At 41.4% G+C, this 20,964-nt stretch overlaps 1 protein-coding gene across 3 annotated transcripts in view; it reads right to left on the minus strand.

Moving 5' to 3' along the window:
* Window positions 1–878: 878 nt before the first annotated feature.
* The window catches only part of LOC134357822 (WAS/WASL-interacting protein family member 2-like), a 57,568-nt gene continuing 37,482 nt past the window's right edge, over window positions 879–20,964 (minus strand). The window contains exons 3-8 of one of the 3 annotated variants that reach the window (XM_063069525.1): window positions 15,118–15,250; window positions 13,964–14,077; window positions 11,804–12,583; window positions 9,820–10,008; window positions 7,746–7,850; window positions 879–3,628 (exon numbers count right to left, since the gene is read on the minus strand). In XM_063069525.1, coding sequence (XP_062925595.1) covers window positions 3,588–3,628; window positions 7,746–7,850; window positions 9,820–10,008; window positions 11,804–12,583; window positions 13,964–14,039 — 1,191 coding nt within the window. In that variant the 5' untranslated portion in view covers window positions 14,040–14,077; window positions 15,118–15,250 and the 3' untranslated portion in view covers window positions 879–3,587. The remainder of the gene's footprint in view (window positions 3,629–7,745; window positions 7,851–9,819; window positions 10,009–11,803; window positions 12,584–13,963; window positions 14,078–15,117; window positions 15,251–20,964) is intronic. The other 2 variants (XM_063069524.1, XM_063069523.1) reach the window with 2 other exon arrangements.

Genomic DNA, 20,964 nt, shown 5'->3' on the forward strand with positions numbered 1-20,964 from the left:
TGAGTCCTGAGGCTTCTTTACCTTCTTCCTGATGGCAGCAGTAAGAAGAGAGGATGCCTTAAGCTGTTGAAGTGTCGGATTTTAAATTGATGGTGATAGGAAATCATCTTGCTCCAGCACTTGAGATGATGTATAATCTGGGGCTAAAAGTTCTACATCAATGGCTTGCCTAAATTAGTTAGTAACTTGTTTTAGGGGGGGCATGTTGAACTCTCTAAATCAAGTTTGTGTTTGGTCTGAAAGTCTCAGCTCCAGCACTTGGCTGACTTGGCGTTGAATCTTGTTGCAAAATCATTGTGTTAGGGTCCATGTGATAACCTAGGCCAGCGCTGGGTTAGAAGGCACATTTTTAACTGCCCACTTATATAACTTATAAATCTAAACTTTTTGCTCTGTGTAACATTAACAAGTAGATGAGATGTTTAAAGTAGAATGTGATACCAATATTGCTTTGAAACCACAATACATGATTTATCAATGTATTTTGATTGAACATAGAATTTAGAACATTACAACACAGTTTGTTCGTTCATTATATGCTGTGTTGTATGACGTGGGTGATTGTGGTCTTGCCAAGATTATTCTTGGCAATTTTTCTACAGAAGTGGTTTGCCATTGCCTTCCTCTGGGCAGTGTCTTTATAAGTGCTATTTATAAAATCTACTGTACTTAACTTATGCACAAAACAGGATGTCTTTCTGCCCAACTGAAATTCTACCATCTATTTATATCGTTAAATGTGGGTTATCCTGACTAAAGTAATCCCTTTGGCTAGATTGTGTACAGGAAAGGGGAAGGGATATTTCCCAGTGTTCATTTACACACTCATCCAGATGATCAATACACACAAAATACAATATTTAATTTATGCACTTTAATTGGTTTATTTATGCGCAATTCATTTGTAGGTTTGTTTCTTACTTTCCTAAGTTATTGTACATTACATGTGTACAACTGTGCTTTACACCCTGGTCTGGAAAAATGTAGTCTCGTTTGATGCTATACGGTTAAATGACAATGAACTTGACTTGACATGGGACTCTTCAGGACAAATGAGGGTTCTTGGCTTAAAGGGTCTCGGCCCAAAATGTCTAGTGTTTATTCCCCTCTATAGACGCTGCACGAGTTGCGGAGTTCCTCAGGCATTTTGTGTGTTTTGTTTAAAAATCAACTTCTCTGGATGCGTGCAGAATGTCTTGTTTAAAGTTGATTTTAATACTTTTACGAGCAAATCTTCAACCTGTCAGTTGAAAACATTTTCTCTATTTACAGATGTTGTTAAACTCAATGGCTGGTTCAAACCTTTTGATTCCAAGTGTCATTTTATTTGTCATGATATACAGTTCTATTGCATGGGATCTCTGTATTCTGGTTCATCCGTGCATCCAAAAACATTTCATGTATGGCAGACAACTTGAAGCTTGAATATTTTGAACATGATGTGTTCAGCCTTTTGAACAGTGATGTGTGCAGCCTTTGCCAGTCATAAGGTACTCTTTAAAGATTTTTTGACAAAATTTATTCTATTGATTTCTGCTCCTTTGAACATCTGATTGTTAGAACTGTGTATAATACCAGTTACGTCTCAACATTAATAGTTTGTAAAGGTTTGATCTCGGCATCAGAGGAAGTAGGGGACCGTGGAGACTGACACAATTGTTGCCTTGACAAGAAAATTGCAGTTAAGTATTTTAATAGTGGAGAATATATTTAATTGATTCCTCCCCCATTCCAAAGACATACTTTGGGTTCATAAGCTGTGAGCATGGAGACACTTGCAGGCTGCCCCCAGCGCAATTCTCGCCAATTTAATTTGAGGCAAACAACGCACTTCACTGTATGTTTTGCTGTCATCATCATTATGTACTGTGTTGTATGACACAGGTGATCATGATCTTCCCAAGACCATGATTGGTCTTCACAATGTTTTTTTTTTAAACAGAGGTGGTTTGCCATTGCCTTCTTCTGGGCAGTGTCTTTACCAGACGGGTGACCCCAGTCATTATCAATACTCTTCAAAGATTATCTGTCTGGCATCAGGCGTCACATAACCAGGACTTGTGATAGGCACTGGCTGCTCATACGACCATGGTTTCACGTGACCCTGATTGGGAGGGGGGGATGATGCTAAATAGATGCTACACCTTGTCCAAGGGTGACCTGTAGGCTAGCGGAGGGGAGGAGTGTCTTACACCTCCTTTGGTAGAGACGTATCTCCACCCTGCCATTCCCTTGCAACCTTTAGTTACTTGGTAATATTTAACAGGGAAAAACAAACAGAATACCATGATCAGCGTTTAATGATTTAAAGTCAAAGACTATAAGACATCAGTTAATTTTTACTTCCCTTTACCAGATTACAATCTGATATGAGAAGTTCGACATTTTGTATTTAATGATGGTACTGTGGTAGTCTGCTAGTGTAGACGGATAATCGTTAATGTGCCATGTAAATACACAAGAGAAATAAAAGCATTAGAGAACACATACAGGTAAATTATAATTGTGATCATGAGCTTAATTAAACAGAAAGGATTGTTTAACTTTGGGCTGAGACCAAACTATTTTTAAGTGCTCTCATCATAATTACTAACAATGTGTTAGTGTCAAACCACACTTGGAGCTTTAGGCTCCTTATCTAAGAAGTACTGGGATTGGAGAGGGTGAGGAGGTTCACAAAAATTATTCTGAGTGTGAAAGGGTTAACTTGCGAGGAGCACTTGATGGCTGGAGTTTAGAAGAAAATTGGAGAGGGGGGATCTAATTGAAACATATTGAATATTGAAAGGACTAGACAAGACTGGATGATAGAGAGGATGTTTCCTATGGTGGGTGAGTCTAGGATCAGAGGGTACAGTCACAGATTAGAACAGCGGTGCTACGGACCAACACTATTAAGCAAGGGGTCCGTGAACCCAGGTTGGGAATCCCTGGAGTAGAGGGGTGTCCGTTTAGAACAGAGAGGAGAAGAAATTTCTTTAGCCAGAGGTTGGTGAATCTCTGGAATTCAGCTGTGGGGGGCCAAGTCACTGGGTATATTTAAAGATTATAGGTTCTGGGTTAGTCAGGGTGTCAAAGGTTACAGGGAGAATGGGGTTGAGAGGGATAATAAATCAGCCGTGATGGAATGGCAGAGCGGAACCTGATGGGCCAAATGGCCTAATTCTGCTCCTAATGCATAACATGAGCAAAATGTTTTATCTATTGAAACATTTTATATTTTCCATTTTTTTTCTTCTCTTCAATACCAAGTGTTCAGATTTCCCAGCCTGCTGTTGAAGTCAAAGGTACATGAACCTGACAAAAGCTACAAAGTTGTCTTTTCGTAACAGCACATGGCTGTGACAGAATTGAAATTTACAGAGGCACGATATTTTGAAATTACTTATTATAAAAGTCACTGCTAGGAAAATAGGGAGTTAAAAGTTAATTGACCATATAACAACTTTGCCATTTTGTTAAGGAGGAAAACATTTGAACATCTGAGAAAACTTTAGTGTAAGTGAGAAGTAAGTAAAAACTCTTCCTCCAGTGCTGTTCCATGTCATCTTCAAGCTGATGGTAGAGGTGAACCCAGAATCAAACACTCATCTTAATGGAGTTGTAGTCCGGTGACCTCTTTGGCTAGCTGATGGGGAGGAAAAGATAGAAGTCAGAAATCAAGTTCATTGGTCTCCGTAAGACATAGGAGCAGAATTAGGCCATTCAGCTCATCAAGTCTGCTCCGCCATTCCACCATGGCTGGTCCTGGATCCCACTCAACTCCATCCTCCTGCCTTCTTGCCCTAGCCTTTGATGCCCTGACCGATCAGGAAACAATCAACTTTCACCTTAAATATACCCATGGACTTGACCTCCACCACAGTTTGTGGCAGAGCATTCCACAGATTGACTATTCTCTGGCTAAAAAAAGAAATCCTCCTCACATCTTTTCTAAAGGGTCACCCCTCAGTTTTGAGGCTGTGCCCTCTAGTTCTAGATACCCCCAGATAGGAAACATCCTCTCCACATCCACCCTATCTGGTCCTTCCAACATCCGGTAGGTTTCAATGAGATTCCACCCCACCTCCCCTGGGCATTCTTCTAAATTCCAGGGAGTACAGGCCCAAAGTTGCCAAACACTCCTCATGTGTTAACCCCTTCATTCCCAGAATCATACTCATGAACCTCCTTTGGACTCTCTCCAATGACAACACATCCTTTCTGAGATATGGGGCCCAAAACTGTACACAATACTCTGCACAGTCTGACTAGCGTCTTAAAGGCTCAGCATTATCTCTTTGCTTTCATATACTATTCCCCTTGAAATAAATGCCAACATTGCATTTGCCTTCTTTACCACAGACTCAACCTGTAAATTAACTTTCTGGGTGTCTTGCATGAGGACTCCAAAGTCCCTCTGCACCTCTGATGTTTGAACCCACTCCCCATTTAAATAAGTCTACACTATTGTTCCTTTTACCAAAATGTATTATCATACATTTCCCAACACTGTATTCTATCTGCCACTTTTTGCCCATTCTTCCCATTTGTCTAAGTCCTGCTGCAATCGCATTGCTTCCTCAGCACTACCTACTCCTCCACCCATCTCTGTATCATCCACAAACTTTGCCACAAAGCCATCAATTCCATTATCCAAATCACTGACAAACAATGTGAAAAGTAGCGGTCCCAATACTGATCCCTGAGGAACACCACTAGTCACCGGCAGCCAACCAGAAAAGGCCCCTTTTATTCCCACTCGCTGCCTCCTGCCTGTCAGCCATTCCTCTATCCATGCCAGTATCTCTCCTGTAATGCCATGGGATTTTATCTTGTTAAGCAGCCTCATGTGTGGCACTTTATCAAACGCCTTCTGAAAATCCAAGCAAATGACATCCACTGCCTCTCCTTTGTCCACCCTGCTTGTTACTTCCTCGAAGAACACTAACATTGCTTGTGTCCCCCACAGTGAAGACGGATGCAAAGTACCCATTAAGTCCATCTGCTATTTCTTTGTCCCCCTTTACTACTTGACTAGCATCATTTTCCAGTGGTCCAATATCAACTCTCACCTCCCTTTTACCCTTTATATAATTGAAAAAGCTTTTGGTATCCTGCTTTTATTGAGGGCTACTATGCCTTCAAATTTCTTTTCCCTTCTTATAGCTTTTTAGTTGCCTTTTATTGGATTTTAAAGGTTTCCCAATCACCCAACTTTCCACTCACTTTTGCTACTTCATATGCCCTTTCCTTGGCTTTTATACAGTCCTTAATTTCCTTTGCCAGCCACCATTGCCTACCCCTGCCATTTGAAAACTTCTTCCTCTGTAGGATATATCTATCCTGCGTCTTGTGAACTATTCCCAGAAACTTCAGCCATCTCTGTTCTGTCATCATTCCCACCAGCAATCTCCTCCAATCCATCTGGGTAAGTTCCTCTCTCACGCCTCTGGATTTCCCTTTATTCCATTGCGATAGTGATATATGTGACTTATGCTTGAACCTCTCAAATTGCAGTATGAATTCAATCATATTATGATCACTGCTTCTAAGGGTTCCTTTCCGTTAAACTCCCTATACAACATCCAATCTAAGGTAGCTTTTCCCAAAATCGACTCTGCAAACCCATCTTGTAGGCATTCAACAAATTCCCTCTCTTGTGATCCAACACCAACCTGATTTTCCCAATCCCCTTGCATATTGAAGTTCTCCATGACTATTGTGACATTACTCCTATGCTTTTTCCAGCTCCCTTTGCAATCTCAATCCCACCTTGGCTATTTGGAGGCCTATATATGATTACCATAATCGCTTTTTACCCTTGAAGTTTCTTAACTCCACCCACAAAGATTCAACATTCTCTGACCCTATGTCACCTCTTTCTAAAGAAATAATTCCATCTCTTACCAAAAGAGCCATACCACCGCCTATGCCTTCTTGTCTGTCCCTTCAATACAAAGTATCATTGTGCAAAGTATTGGATGTTAAGCTCCCAACTAGGCCTTCTTTCAGCTATGACTCAGTGATGCCCACAATATCACACCGACCAATCTCTAATTGCGTCACGAGTTTGTCCACCTTATTCCAAATGCTATGCGCAGGTAAATACATCACCTTCAGTCATGCAAACTTCACCCTTCTGAATTTTGCCTCTGTGATACAATTTAACTCTTTGCTGTGTCTGCATTTGTACCCAATCATTGGCTCGTCCTTCCTTACATTCAAGTTACACCCATGATCTATTTGTAAACCTGCTGGCTCATCCTCATTCTGATTCCCATCCCCCTGCCATGTTAGTTTAAACCACTCTCAACATTTGCCTTTTTCATCGTGTGGAAAAATAAGTAGATAAATTCACTCAGTGGCCACTTTATTAAATTCCTCCTGTACCTAATGGAGTGGCCACTGAGTGTATGCTCGTGATCTTCTGCTGCTGTAGCCCACCCACTTCAAGGTTCGAAGTGTCGTACGTTCAGAGATGCTCTTCTGCACACCACTGTTGGAACGTGTGGTTACTTATCTATTTGGCGATAGAGTGTGAGTGGGTACTTCAAGCCGCACCACCCTAGCAACCGCCGACAAACCCATCTAACCCTAACCTAATCATGGGACAATTTACAGTGACCAATTAACCTATCTGGTATGTCCTAGGACCGTGGGTGAAAACCCCTGCATTCAACGGGGAGGATGTACAGAGAATCATTACGGAACTCCGAACTCTGGAACTGTTATAGCATTGTACTAAACGCTACACTACCTTGGCACTCACAGTATTTGAGTTGCTATCGCTTTTCTGTCATCTTCAGTCTAGCCATTCTCCTCTGACCTCTCTCATTAACGAGGGGTTTTTGCCCACAGAACTGCTACTCACTGGATGTTTCTCTTTTGGTTTTCTCACCATTCTTTGTGAACTCTAGAGACTGTTGTGTGTGAAAATCCCAGGAGATCAGCAGTTTCTGAGATACTCAAACTATCCCATCTGGCACCAATAATTATTCCACGGTCAGAGTCACTTAGATCACATTTCTTCCTCATTCTGATGTTTGGTCTGAACAACAGCTGAACCTTTTGACCATGTCTGCATGCCTTTATTCACTGAGTTGCTGCCATATGATTGGATGATAAATTACTTGCATTAATTAGCAGATGTACAGGTTACTGAGTGTAAATTCCTATTTATTTTAAGGCTGAGAAGGGACAAGGCGGAAGATGGGTCAATTACCAAATCTCACACCATCAAGGAGGGAAGAGTTAGCTTGATTTTAGAGCAGGTTGAAAGGTTGGCACAACATCATGGGCCGAAGAGCCTGTACTGAGCTGTAATTTTATATGTTCTTTATCATTGTTTCAGTAGTCTGGAAGCAGTGATGTGCCACTGAAGGGCTTTTGCTTGACTTTCTGCAAGCCAACATCTCTTTAGTGAGGGGCAATCAACAGTATTATTTATTTTTTGTTAACGATGCATCCCTATGCATATGGTCACTCCATATTCTGCAGTGTTAAAACATGTAAAGATAATGTTTTTCTTTCTGAAATACCATCTTCAAAATGTTCATATTTATAATTTGCTATTGCAATGATAGTTGAGCCAAATATAGAGAGCTTAGCCATTTCCTGTACAAAGTGGAGTTGACGTTTTCATATAGACCCCAGGCTCTGCTTTACCAATTCCTGTCAGAGTCTCCGTAGACATGCATCTTCCTGACAAGTCTATTTGATTAAAGTTACCCCTACTGATAAAAGTAACAGAAGAAAGGGCTCACCTCTGGGCTGTTTACTGGGATATATCCTGGGAATTGATTTGTATTCGTCTGGAGGTGGAAGGTCTTCAACTGAGTGAAAATTATATTTGGCCTCAAAGTCATCAGCTGAATATAAAGATACGATGGAGGAAACAAATCACACTGTTAAAGATTGTTGAAAAACTTATTTTTCAGACAGCATTTCTGTGAAAGGTTAGTTCTAATTATGGAATGTGTATGATGCTATTTCTATGGCTTTGCTATCAGCTCCAGCAACTTGAGCCAAGAGCCAGAGAAGGTACACAAAGTAACCAGACTAAAATTTCTTTAGCAGAGTGGGGAGGGGGGGGGGAATTAACATTATTTATTTTTATTTAATATTGTCTCTCTATATATATGGTCACTCTATATTCTTCAATGTTAAGATGTATAAAAATAATTTTTTTTGAAATGCTCATATTTATAATTTCCTACTTGCAATAAGCATGTGGTGGTTGTCCATCATGTCCAATGATAACATAAAATCTGTGTGGGATTGTTTTTAAAAAGTGGAAAAGCCACTGGGGCAGTTACACTCTCTCAACTTTGGAAGTCTAGGTCCAGTGGTACAAACAAGCGTCACAAATTGGTGTCTTCCTTGGTTGCAGTGGATGACCATGACGTCTTCCGTGCCTTGTCATGCCCTTGGCTCTCCATGGAGTGTTGCAGAACCACCTTCCTATCCATTGGATCTCACTGTAGATCAGAGTCTGCCCAGTTTACTGGAGCTGACTTCACATGCTAGGACAGGCATGTCCGTAATCTCACTGGAACATGAGGCCTACCAGCTACCCTCACCTGGTTTAACCCACCTGTGCACCGGGGAGTGGCTGCTGTTGCACACAAACAGCTGCTGGGAGCCACAGGTGAGAAAGAGCTACCCATCTCCTGTTTAAAGTGGAATTGACATTTTCACTTTGAAATCAGACTCTATTATTTCACTACTTCATCATTTCCTGTCAGAATCTCCTGATCCTAGTGTCACTTTATGGACCTAAAGTCAAAATAGAAGCTATCTTATGTATTTCTATTTATTGTGTATTTTATTATTGTTTTCTTTACATTATTGTGTGCTTTTGTGCTGCATCAGATCTGGAGTAACAATTATTTTGTCCTCCTTAACATTTGTGTACTTATGCTATTAAACAATCCTGAAATATTTCTTCTCAGGTTTCAAGAGGAACTGTTTCATTCGGCTGTATTCATGCATGCTTGAAGGATAATTAAACTTGAATTTGATTTGATGATCTTGAAAGGAAATACTTTAGAAACTATACTTCTACTTTGTTGTATTGTGCTTTACTGTTCAGTGTTCTATTCTGAACCTTTATTTTATTATCCTTTTTAAGGGTACACAATAATGAGAAATCCAAATTGGACTTGGACTTTCCATTAATAGAATTGGTTAAACACAGAATGGTTAATGGCTGCCTTTGACCTGGCTACCAAAAATACACTCTACGTGTCCAATTCCCCCTATCAGGTGAGTAGAAATAGGTCCAGAACCTGCAGTCAGTAAGTCAGCACTGAAGGAAAACAACTTCCCGCTTGTCTCGATTCTCTTCAAGAATCTAACAATTTCTGTGGCAATAGCTTCCCTTGTGTTCAGTCCTGCTACTGTTAGGTGCCCTGAAACTCTGAAAAGATTCTTAAGAGATTTAGTTTTGTTGATCACATGTACGTCACAGCATACAGTGAAATGCGCCCTTTTGCGTCCCATCTATCAGCGAGGATCGTGCTGGGGGTAGCCTGCAAGCGTCGCCATGCTTTCTGGCAAGGCTGGAAGGACCGGGAGGGCTTATTCCACACTGTACGTCAATAAATAAATAAAATGAAGTGTTAATTTGTTTGGAATATCTGTCAGCTAATAGGTGCTAACTTTCCTCTAAGATTTAATTTCGAGGTACCAATCCCATTGGGGTTTTGTTTTCAGAATCTCTGCATGGAGGCTGTTGAGTGACTGTCTTCACTTGTTCCATGGGTGAACAGAAATTGGGGATTTTAGACATTTAAATCATAACACAACTGCTTAAAGACACACATTTTTGATAATTACCACACACTGGTGGCGGCACACTGGCAAGTCCTTGCCGATTTTTCACTGGTAATGGTGGCGGTGGAGGGGGTGGGGGTAGAGGTGTCCGAATAGCTCCGGGCAAATGCTGGTTTCTGCTTGTAGCCTCGGTGCTGGATGACCTGGATGGTGGAAGAGGAGGCGATGCTGATTTTCCACCTCCATTGTGCACTAGGAAATAAAATTGGTTACATTTTAACTTAAGTGCTCAATAAAACCCATCAGAATTGACAATGATCATTACGATAAGACGTTAAAGCAGGATTAGGTCATTTGGCCCATCGAGTCTGCTTCCCATTCCATCATGGCTGATTTATTATCCCACTCAATCCCATTCTCCTGCCTTCTCCCCGTAACCTTTGAAGCCCTTACTAATCAAGAACCTGTCAATCTTGGCTCCAAATATACTCAATAACTTGGCTGAATAAATTCCTGCACACCTTTGTTCTTAAGGGACGTCCTTGTATTCTGAAGCTGTGCCTTCTGGTGCTAGACTGCCCTGCTATTCTACATTCACTCTAGGCTTTTCAATATTTGGTAGATGTCAATGAGATTCTTCCCCCACCCCCCACTCCCCACTCATTCTCCTTAACTCCAGTGAGCACAGGCCCAGAGCCATCAACTGCTCCTCATACGGTAACTCTTTCATTCCCAGGATCATTCTCCTGAACCTCCTCTGGACCGTCTCCAACATCAGCATATCCTGTCTTAGATAAGGGGCCCAGTACTGCTCACAATACTCCCAAGTGTGGTCTGACCAATTCCTTATAAAGCCTCCACATCACACCCTTGCTGTTATAATCTAGTCTTCTGAAAATGAATGCCAACATTGCATTTGCCCTCCTCACCACCGACTCAACCTGCAAGTTAACCTTTAGGGAATCTTGTACAAGGAATCCCAAGTCCTCATTATGGTCTACATGGACAATTACTGGAATGAACACCTCATTTGTTCATGTTTGCTCTTCTTTTCAACAGAAACATGGTTGATCTTTTAACTCATTGCTACTTTCCTATTCTGCTTAGGATTCTTGCCACTCATGTGGCTCCCTGGGATGATACTCTACTACAATAAGTAAGGGGTTTCCTCACCCAACCTGGTCCCTCCCTATCCAGTACACTGTGGTCCTTCCCCACGGAGCCCTTGTGGTGGCTGCACCAAGTTTCAGTGCGTCCCTCAGCACGTACTCCTGCCGCCTGGAATGTGCCAGTCGGCAGCATTCCTCTAAGGGCATCTTGATTGGCATCTTTCACTGAGTTGGTGATCTTCCAGCTACAGTTGCTTTTCGTGTGTTCGTGTCTGTCCCTGGAAACAGCCTGTAGATTAGGGAACCCTTTGATACATGGCTGATCGTGATGTAAGCCCTTGCATCTTTCTCCACACTGTCTTCGCAAACCCACAGTCCACAAAGAGATGGGCACCTGTCTCGTCTACATTGCAGTCATCCCCAGGGCACAGCGGGAATTGAATAAATATTCAGTTGCTCTGGCACAACTCAGGTGAAGCCGCTAATTTACCCACAACTACTGTGAGGCCAACATCCGACAATTTACTTGTTGGCATCTCTCACTTCTCATCTCTCACTTCTCAGTGACAAGAAACTGGCATTTTTGTCTCTTCTCCAATCTGAGGAAAATGTCCTGAGTTTAGAGCATTTCAGAACATGACTACGCATCAACAATTAACTTTTTTTTAAGTTATGAAATTATTATTGAAAAAATTACAATAATTATAACCCTACATCGAAACCCTTTAGGACCTTGGAGTTTAAAATTACTATCCAATCTACTTAAAATAGAAGAATCATTGTTTTCTGTGGCATTAGCCACTCTGCCTAATCAATTAAGTAAATCTGACCTTAGTTGCTACTACCGAATTGTAGATATTATATACAGTATTGATTTATGACATAATGTACAATACATCAGGAGACACGTCGTTACTGTATAACCAACCAATTCTTACCTGCAGATCTAGATGAGGCTTCCCTTGTGGACAGTTGGGTTGTGGACGATGCTTGGCCAGAAGATGAGAATGAGCCTGGATGGCCATAGGGAGGGGTTGATGGCAGCGGAGGAGGAAGAGGAGATGTATGTGGCCTGTTGGAAAAGTTTGGTAATTTCGGAGGCAGAGGTGGAGGAACTTCTGGATTGCTTAATAAAGGAGGCGGTGGAGGTGGCGGAGGAAGAGGGCTTTCAGCTCGCCCATGAGGAACACTGGAAGAAGATGGTGGTAGTGGGGGTGGAGGGGGAGGAAAATCTGTACAGTCTTCTGTGCAAATTATAGGGGGAGGTGGAGCAGGGAACAAGAAATCTGAAGTTTGGTCTTGGAAGTTGTGGGAAGGTGGAGGCGGTGGTAGTGGAGGAGATGGTGGTGCTTGTGTGTATTGAAATTTAATTGGTTTATTACTTTGAGGTGGAGGTGGTGGAGGAGGGGGTAGAGGGCTTTGTGATGTAGTTTTTGCAGGTTTATTGAATGAGTGAGCAGGTACTGGAGGAGGAGAAGGCAATGGAGATCTACCCTGACATGGAGGCATGACAGGAAGGGGAGGAGGTGCGAGAGTGGGTATGTCAAGTCGCCCTTGAGGTGTCCTTTGAACTTTAGATACATCAGTTGGTTCTGGACAGTTTGAGTGGTTGGATGTGCTTCTCTCATTCCTGCCACTGTTATTCTGGACTGGGTATCTCGGTCCTTGCATTTTCATTCCAAAATGGGGAGTAGGTGGTTTGGAAACTCTCTCTGAAACTAACAAATCGCACATTAGTGTTTCAAAATCATAATCATTTAATTTTTAAACTGTGTGAGTAATTACTTTTTATATAATTATTGGCTGAAAAATACCACAAAAGTTCACACGAAGTTTTTTAGTTCCTTTCCGTACCTTGTGATGTATTGGGCAGCAATGTTGTCATTTCTTTAACATTTGTCTGTTTTTTACGTAACCAATTTACTAGCTCGGCGTATAACCCAGCACAGATGGAAAGCGTGCAAGGAGCCAGCTGGATTTGAACCTGGGATCATTCACCTCGAAGGACAGTGTCGATGCTACTACACAACCAGCTGGCTACACAAAGTTTGCGAAGACTACTTTTCATTTTCCTAGGCACTCTGATTCTAACCAAAAAAACACCTGATCTAAATTGTAATTCAAAGGCCACTGAAGATTTAAGAAAATTTGGTAACATCAGTTTTTTTAAAACACTTACTTGGCCAAAATATTATTATAATGGTGTGTGCATTCCAAACATGTTCTATGCCCTAAACAAAATGGATCTTTTAGTTTCCTAAATACATCAGCCTTCATCTTCTGAGTGTGAGTTCTGATCTGCAGAAAAGTAACTTTTTACTGTAGTTTGTATCTCTAGATCTGCCTATTCCATATATCTGCTTTAAGAAATTCCATTGAAGTATCTTGAATTAGCCAGTAAAGGGAATACTTCCCAGAGATCAGTGTATGGATGAGATGGGAAAGCTCTTCCCTGACTGTCCATTTTACTAAGTACACTTGCTGGTTAATACAAATGCTGATCAGCCAATCATGTGGCAGCAACTCAAGCGAGAAAAGCATGGCGACATCGTCGAGGTTCACTTGTCGTTCAGACCAAACATCAGAATGGGGAAGAAATGTGATCTGCTGATGCCAGATGAGGTGGTTTGAGTATCTCATAAACTGCTGATGATCTGGGATTTTCACCCACAACAGTCTCTAGAGATTATAGAGAATGGTGTGAAAAACAAAAAATGCCTTGTTCATGAGAGCGGTCAGAGGAGAATGGACAGACAGGTTCAAGCTGACAGGATGGTGACAGTAATTCAAGTCACCACACATTACAACAGTAGTGTGCAGAAGAGCACATCTGCATGCACAACACATTGCGCCTTGAAGTAGATGAGCTACAGCAGCAGACAACCAATGGCCACAGAGTGCCCATCTCTTCTGAATGTGAAGATACACCTCTGGTGTCCATGGTTTGCTCTCAGAAAAATTAATTACTCTTAACTCTACCAAGCAGACTTAGGAACAGATTATTCTGACCAAGATCCAATACCTTAACGTGTTCCTAGCAAGTGTATTTCCAGAACATTCCATAAAATTATCCCAAACATAGAACCCTACAGGACTACCTGAAGTATCCTTCTGTCCAGTAGGTCTGAGAACAGGAAATCCTCCCTGAAACAAGCCACCCAGAGGTGCTGCCATTCCACCCACAGACTCTGGAGCATTTCTACTCTTCAGTTCTATAGGAAAATATAAATAAGTGTACAAAATATAGTTAAAGTTATTTTACAGTGAACATGCCTGTCAACCTCCTTCAGTTTTATATCATTAGCCAAAATGTTATAGAAATACAATCCAACGGAAAACATTTTCAAATCATTTCCTTAAAACTTGATGCAGACAGTTTCAGATGTCATAGATATCATCTGAATTAAAAATGTAATATATTCAAATTTCTGATCACTGTTGGCTGGACAGCTTCTTTATTGGCAACATTGGCACACAAATTACTATTTATGTTTGACTGAAGTCAACATTATTGATTCTTTTTGACCCTGATGCTGGATAAATTTACCTCAATTAATTTTCATACTAAAATTTATCAGGATGTGATCTGGATTAGAGAGCATCTTTTATGACGATAGGTTGAGTGAGCTGGGGCTCTTCTCTTGCAGGGATACCAACCTGGGGTCAACGGACCCCTTGCTTAATGGTATTGGTCCATGGTATAAAAAAGGTTGGGAAATTTTGCTTTAGAGTGAAGGAGGACAGGAGGTAACTTGTTCGAGGCGTACAAGATGATTAGAGGCCTAGATTGAGTGGAGAACCTGAGACGTTTCTTCAGGGCAGAACTGGCTAATACAAAGGGGTATAATCTGAAGGTGATTGGGCGAAAGTATAAGGGAGATGTCAGAGGCAAGTTTTTACACAGAGTGGTGGGTGCATGAAATACCTTGCCGGGGTTGGTGGTGAAAGCAGATACTTTAGGGGCATTTAAAAAACTCTTAGATGAACACATGGATGATAGAAAAATGAAGGGTCTTATAGGAGAGAAGGGTTAGATTAATTTTCAAGTAGATTAAAAGGTCAGCACAATGTGGGCTGAAGGGCCTTCGTTGTGCTGTAACATTCTATGTTCTAGATTAAAATAGTCAAACTATTTATGTAAAACACTACAATCTTTACATTTTACCTGTAACTACATGTTGAGTGTTTTAAGTTGGTTTTACTGTTAAGCAGAATTGTGTATGACAATGTACAGAATTGGTGTGACACTTACTGTCGATGACCGGGGCACTTCGGTCATTGATCTGTGTCACCTTTTTCAGTTGTATTCCCTTGTGGATATCTTCTAACAACGCGGATCGCCCTCGTGCTTCATCCCTGTGGTGTTTGGGAAGCTCCTCGTGAACCTGAAGGAAATAGAGCATCTTTTCATCATTCTTTTAAAAATTCACGCAATAAAGACATTCAAAACTTCAGAAACAATATCGATCTGTAAAATTATGAAAACTACAGATTCTCTGCCTTTTCTCCAACCAGGAAGTAAACTGCCTTACAGACAAGGTTTAGTTCTGGGGTCTTTAACTTACTCGTTCACAAGGCCGACATTTATTTTCCATCCCACCAACCAAATTCTATTCCAGAGGCAGGGAAGTATCAAATACCTCATGTGTAGTCAACATCAGGTGAACAAAACAGTATAACACAGTACTGGCTCTTCAGCCTATAATGTTGTACCTACCCTTGCGTCTACTCCAAATATCAATCTAGTGCAGGAATTCCCAACCTTTTTTATGTCGTGGGCCTGAACCATTAACTGAGAGGTCCATGGACCCCAGGTTGGGAACCCCTGATCTAGTGCTTCACTCCTACATTTTTCTATCATTCATGTGCCTATGTAAGGGTCTCTTAAATATCCCTAATATTCCTGCCTCCCATCACCAACCCTGGCACTGCATACCATGGATCTATCATACTCTGTGTAATAAAACTTATTTCTGACACCCCTATCCTTTCCTCCAATCACCTTAAAATTATCCTTACTAGCTCTCTTACTATCTCTTCTTTCAGTTAGTCCTGACAAAGGGTCTCAGCCCGAAACGTCGACTGTACCTCTTCCTACAGATGCTGCCTGGCCTGCTGCATTCACCAGCAACTTTGATGTGTGTTGCTTAAAATTATCCTCTCGTTTTAGCCATTTTGGCTCTGGGAAAAATTCTCTGGCTATTGACTCTCATCCTTCTCCTCTCCCAAGAGAAAAGCCACAGTTCACTCAACACATCCTCATGACCCGCTCTTTTATACAGGCACCATCCTGGTAAATAGCAGATACGTATGACAGATTTCTCTTCCCTAAAAGATACAAGTGAGCCCAATGGATTTTAATAACTGTCCAGTAATTGATGGATCACTTTCACAGATTTTCTTTTTGAAATTCCACATTTATTTAATTTCAAATTGTATTCAATTTCTCTGGCTGCCATAGTGCTATTTAAACTGTCACGCCCACATCATCTGGCACACCGGCAAAATAATCCTGCTTTGCAGACAAGTAGAGAAATGCCACTGTGTGAACTTAACTATTTGAAAGAGAGACGAACTGAAGGTTATGGGGAACTGCATCAGAGGAGCTAAGAACATGATCATACTGTGAGTGTGCATGTGTTAGTGGGTGGCAGTGTGGAAAGGAGAACAAGCTAGTGGCTCTTTCTCCCTATTATTTTTATGTTTCCAATCAGCAGTCAACCTTTCACAATATAATACTGCTATCTGTGTTCCCAGTTATCAATCTCCACTATAAATATTGAGCAAAGGAAGAAGTCCCGAACTTCCACTCGACTGACTGCAGCAGTGGAATCCTCACGAAAAGTCCTTCTGTCAGCTAACCTAGAGCTTTCCCAAATTCAGCATCCAACTCCGTTACAATGATTTATATCTCTTACGGATTACCCAAAGGATTTGCTTCTTGCAGCAATTAGTAAAATACCATCTTCCCCAGAAATGTACTGGTGCAATTCTACACCGCTATCACAAAGAGCATCCTCACATCAGCCATTACTGTCTGGTTTGGTGCAGCATCCTCACCCAATACCTGTGGCAACTGCCAGGTCAGCAGAAAAGGTCACTGGCTGCAGACTACCTTCATTGCAAGTCGTGTACGTGTCCAGGACAAAGATGCAGGCCAGGAAAAATCACTGCAGACTCTGCCCACCCTGCAAACTGCCTCTTCCAAAAATTCCCTTCTGGAAAGTGCTATAGGGCTATTAAAACAAATACTTCACACCATCTTAAAAGTTTCTTCCCCCAGGTAGTTAATCTGATCAACCATTCTAGTTGGCCCCACCCCCTTTATCTCTTACCATTATCACTGCACTACACTGTAAACACTATAAACCAATTTTATAAAGCTGTTTAAATTGTAATTACACAATAGTATTTATGTATTTATGCACATTGCATTCCATGTCCATACATTAACTTATAATGTTAATGTTTGTATATTTCTTTATAATGTTTCAGTGTTGTTTTTGTTGCACCTTGTGCCTTAACCAATGAACCACCGCAAATTACCAATACACAAGACCACAAGACCTGGGAGCAGAATTAAGGAACTTGGCCCATCAAATCTGATCTGCCATTCCATCATGGCTGATTTCTTATCCCTCTCAACACCATCCCCCTGCACTTCTCCCCACAACCTTTATTAATCAAGAACCTATTAACCTCCATTTTAAAAATAGCTAATAACATGCCCTCCACAGCCGTCTGTGGCAATGAATTCCATAGTTTCACCACCCCCTGGCTAAAGAAATTCCTCCTCATTTCTGTTCTAAAGGGATATATTTACATGTAAATGAACATGGCAAATAAAGTTGAACCTTAAGAGTACACACCAACATGCAATGACATTTTCACAAGTACAGCTTGGGATCATGATCTGGAGCTGTCTGGAGGCTAGTTTCCGATGAATGTCTACAGGTGGGGAGCGACAGGATGGGCGTACACAAAAGATACAGGACATGTGTGGTAAACTATGTATATAGGCTGTAACTGGGTTACCTGTCTGGACAGGCCCCTCTGCTGACTGCTCCTGTGGCTCCTCCCACAGACCCCTGAATAAAGGCGATTATGCCACTGCTCCTCCCCTCAGTCCAGGACAGACATACAGCATGGGCGAGGACCCATTTTACAGTTAATAAAACCCTTTCAGTATTTACCTTACTTCCAGTCTTTTGGAGTAATTGATAGTGCATCAACATGGATGAGAATTAAATATATGACATTTGGAATCAGAATCAGGTTTACTATCACTGGAATATATTGTGACATTTGTTGTTTTGTGGAATTGCAATGTATATATTGCAGTGCATTGCAATACATAAAAAATTATAAATTACAATAAGAAATATAGATAGAAAATTAAATTAAATAAGTCATGCAAAAAGAGAGATAAAAATAGTGAGGTACATCGTTCAGAAATCTCATGGTGGAGGGAAGAAGCAGTCGTTAAATGTTGAGCGTGTGTCTTCAGGCTCCTAATGGTAGCAATGAGAAGAGAGCATGGCCTAGGTAATGGGATCCTTGATGATAGACACTGCCTTTTTGAGGCATCGCCTTTTGAAGATGTCATCGATGCTTGGGAGCATAGTGCCCATGATGGCTAATTTTGCAACTTTCTGTAGCTCTTTCCAATCTTCTACAATGGCCCCTCCATAGCAGGCAGTGATGCAGCCCGTTAGAATGCTCTTCATCAACCAGTTAGAAGCAGCTAGTGGAAGACACTAGAGAAAGACAAGTTGAAAGACTGGGAAGGAGAGACAGAGACTTGGAGGCACGAGAGGTCGTCAATGCTGAAATCAAGGTAATCAGCTGCTGTTGCACAACCCCACTTCCCCCTCCCCCCAGCTGACTCTATCTGCCGATCATCTCTCTCACCACCTAGTGCCAGCTCTCCCTCTCATCTCATAACACTGGCCTTCTCCCCTCTACACTGCCAGTCCTGACCCAAAATGTTCTATCATCCCTCAGCCTCTATAGATGCTGGCTAACCCACCGAGTTCCTCCAGCAGATTTTTTTTTCCAGATTGCATCTACTGCTGTCATTTATGTCACCAGATTCTCTTCCTTTCATCGCGGGCAATTTACAATTTATAGAATGAAACATACATCAATATATCATCACATTAAAAAGGGATGATTACAATTTGAGGAAAATCTGTGTTCTGAAAATGTAAGCTCAAATATTACTGCAATCAATATTCCCATAAACAGAAACTTAAAGAAGCATTATGAAGAGCTTCTTTATTTGTTACATATACATTCAAACACACAGTGCAATGTGTCATTTGCGTCAAATCAAATCAGTAGGATCGTGCTGGGCAACTCACAGGTATCGCCACGCTTCCGATGCCAACATAGCATGCCAGCAATCACTTACCCTAACTGTACATCTTTGGAATGTGGGAGGAAACCAGAGCACCCAGTCACAGGGAGAATGTACAAACTTCTGACAGACTGCAGTGGGAATCGAACCTCCAATCTTACATCTGGCACTGTAAAGCGTTGTGCTAACCGCTATGTAGCTGTGCCACCCTCTTAATTATTGGATTTAATTATCCAACTAGAATTGCCACAGTCCTTTGAAAATAAGTGGAAAGAGCTCTGTGCTGGGAAGTTAATTGTGTAAATGAGAGTGTTACTCAATTTATTCCTTGCTTTCATCTATAATTTATAATTAATCGGTTTATTGCTTGAAAATGTTATTAAACAGCAGTTATTCTGGATATTCAAGGTTTAATTGAAACCATAAAAGTTCAAAAGCTGGTTTCTCAACACTAGAATGATCAATGACTGTGTGGAAACCCTGAGTGATTAAGTAAGTGTTCTTGAAAATCTTAAGTGTTTAATTGCTTCACTTACCTCTCTCACCATCCATCCATCCTCTAGACTGCTGTTCAAAAGCCTACATACATGTAATTGTTCAGTGAATTTTCCAGTAATTACAAAAAAGTTGCTTCTGTATTTTTCTAGAAATGTGTTTATTTAGCAATAGAGTGCAGAGTATGTCCTCCTACCCTTTGAGCCACGCCATCCATAATCCCCCACTTTAACTCAAGCCTAATCATGGAACAATTTACAATGTGAGGAGATCCTGGAGTGCCCCTATTAACTAATTGAAGAGAGACAGAGAGAGACATTCATCATTGATGGTTTGTTTGGAAAGGAGAGAGAGAGACGAAGATTAACAGTGGACTGTCACTTTAAGGCATTGGAAGTAACTTTGGATTTCTACTAAGTTTGGAGTTGGAGACAGCACCGAGCAGCTCGAAGGTTGCTATGGTGACCAAAGGCAGATTGTTGATATTTCTTCAAGGACTTGTTGCCTGCTTGCACTCCTTTATAGACAAAGGAGGGAGGGACTCTTTGAATGACAGGTGATGCTCAGCCCGGTGAAATAATGAGAGGTCAGATGATACAGACTTCGGGACACATGATCTAGACACTGAATGAGCCTTGTTGTGCCCGCAGAGAAAATGGGTTTTTGGAGGATCGATCAGGCAGATCGATCCAAACTGCTATTCCATCGGTGAAGAAGGGATTGACTGGTGGGGAGTTGTCTATGTGTCCACCCTCGCCTGGGTGATAGCTCCACCACGGAAGACTGGTCCCCCTGGTTAAAGTCACAGTTGGTGACTTGTAAAGGATTTTGGAGGATGACGAGAAGATCAACCGCTTCAGCTCACCTGAAGACTCAGCTCACTCTCTCCCTCCCTCTCTTCATCACTACTCAACTAAATACCACGAACTGAACTGAACTTTACTCAACATCGTAAGACTGTATCTTTTTACCCCTAGACTTAAAGAAGCTTGGTTTTTCATACATGTATATTCCACACTTACTTTTATATATAATCATTGCTAACCTGTTTGATTTATCTACATTTATATTACTGTATTGCGTAGTTACTAATAAATATTAGTAATTTATAGCAATACGAGACTCCAAAGTGTTTTCCATCTCTGCTGGTTATTTATTCCTGTCACGGGGTACGTGACAACAATGACCAATTAACCTATCCACTGTGTCTTTGGACTGTGGGAGGAAACCCACTCATTCCACGGG

Source organism: Mobula hypostoma, chromosome 17 (assembly GCF_963921235.1).
Source record: "Mobula hypostoma chromosome 17, sMobHyp1.1, whole genome shotgun sequence".
Lineage (NCBI taxonomy): Eukaryota > Metazoa > Chordata > Chondrichthyes > Myliobatiformes > Myliobatidae > Mobula > Mobula hypostoma.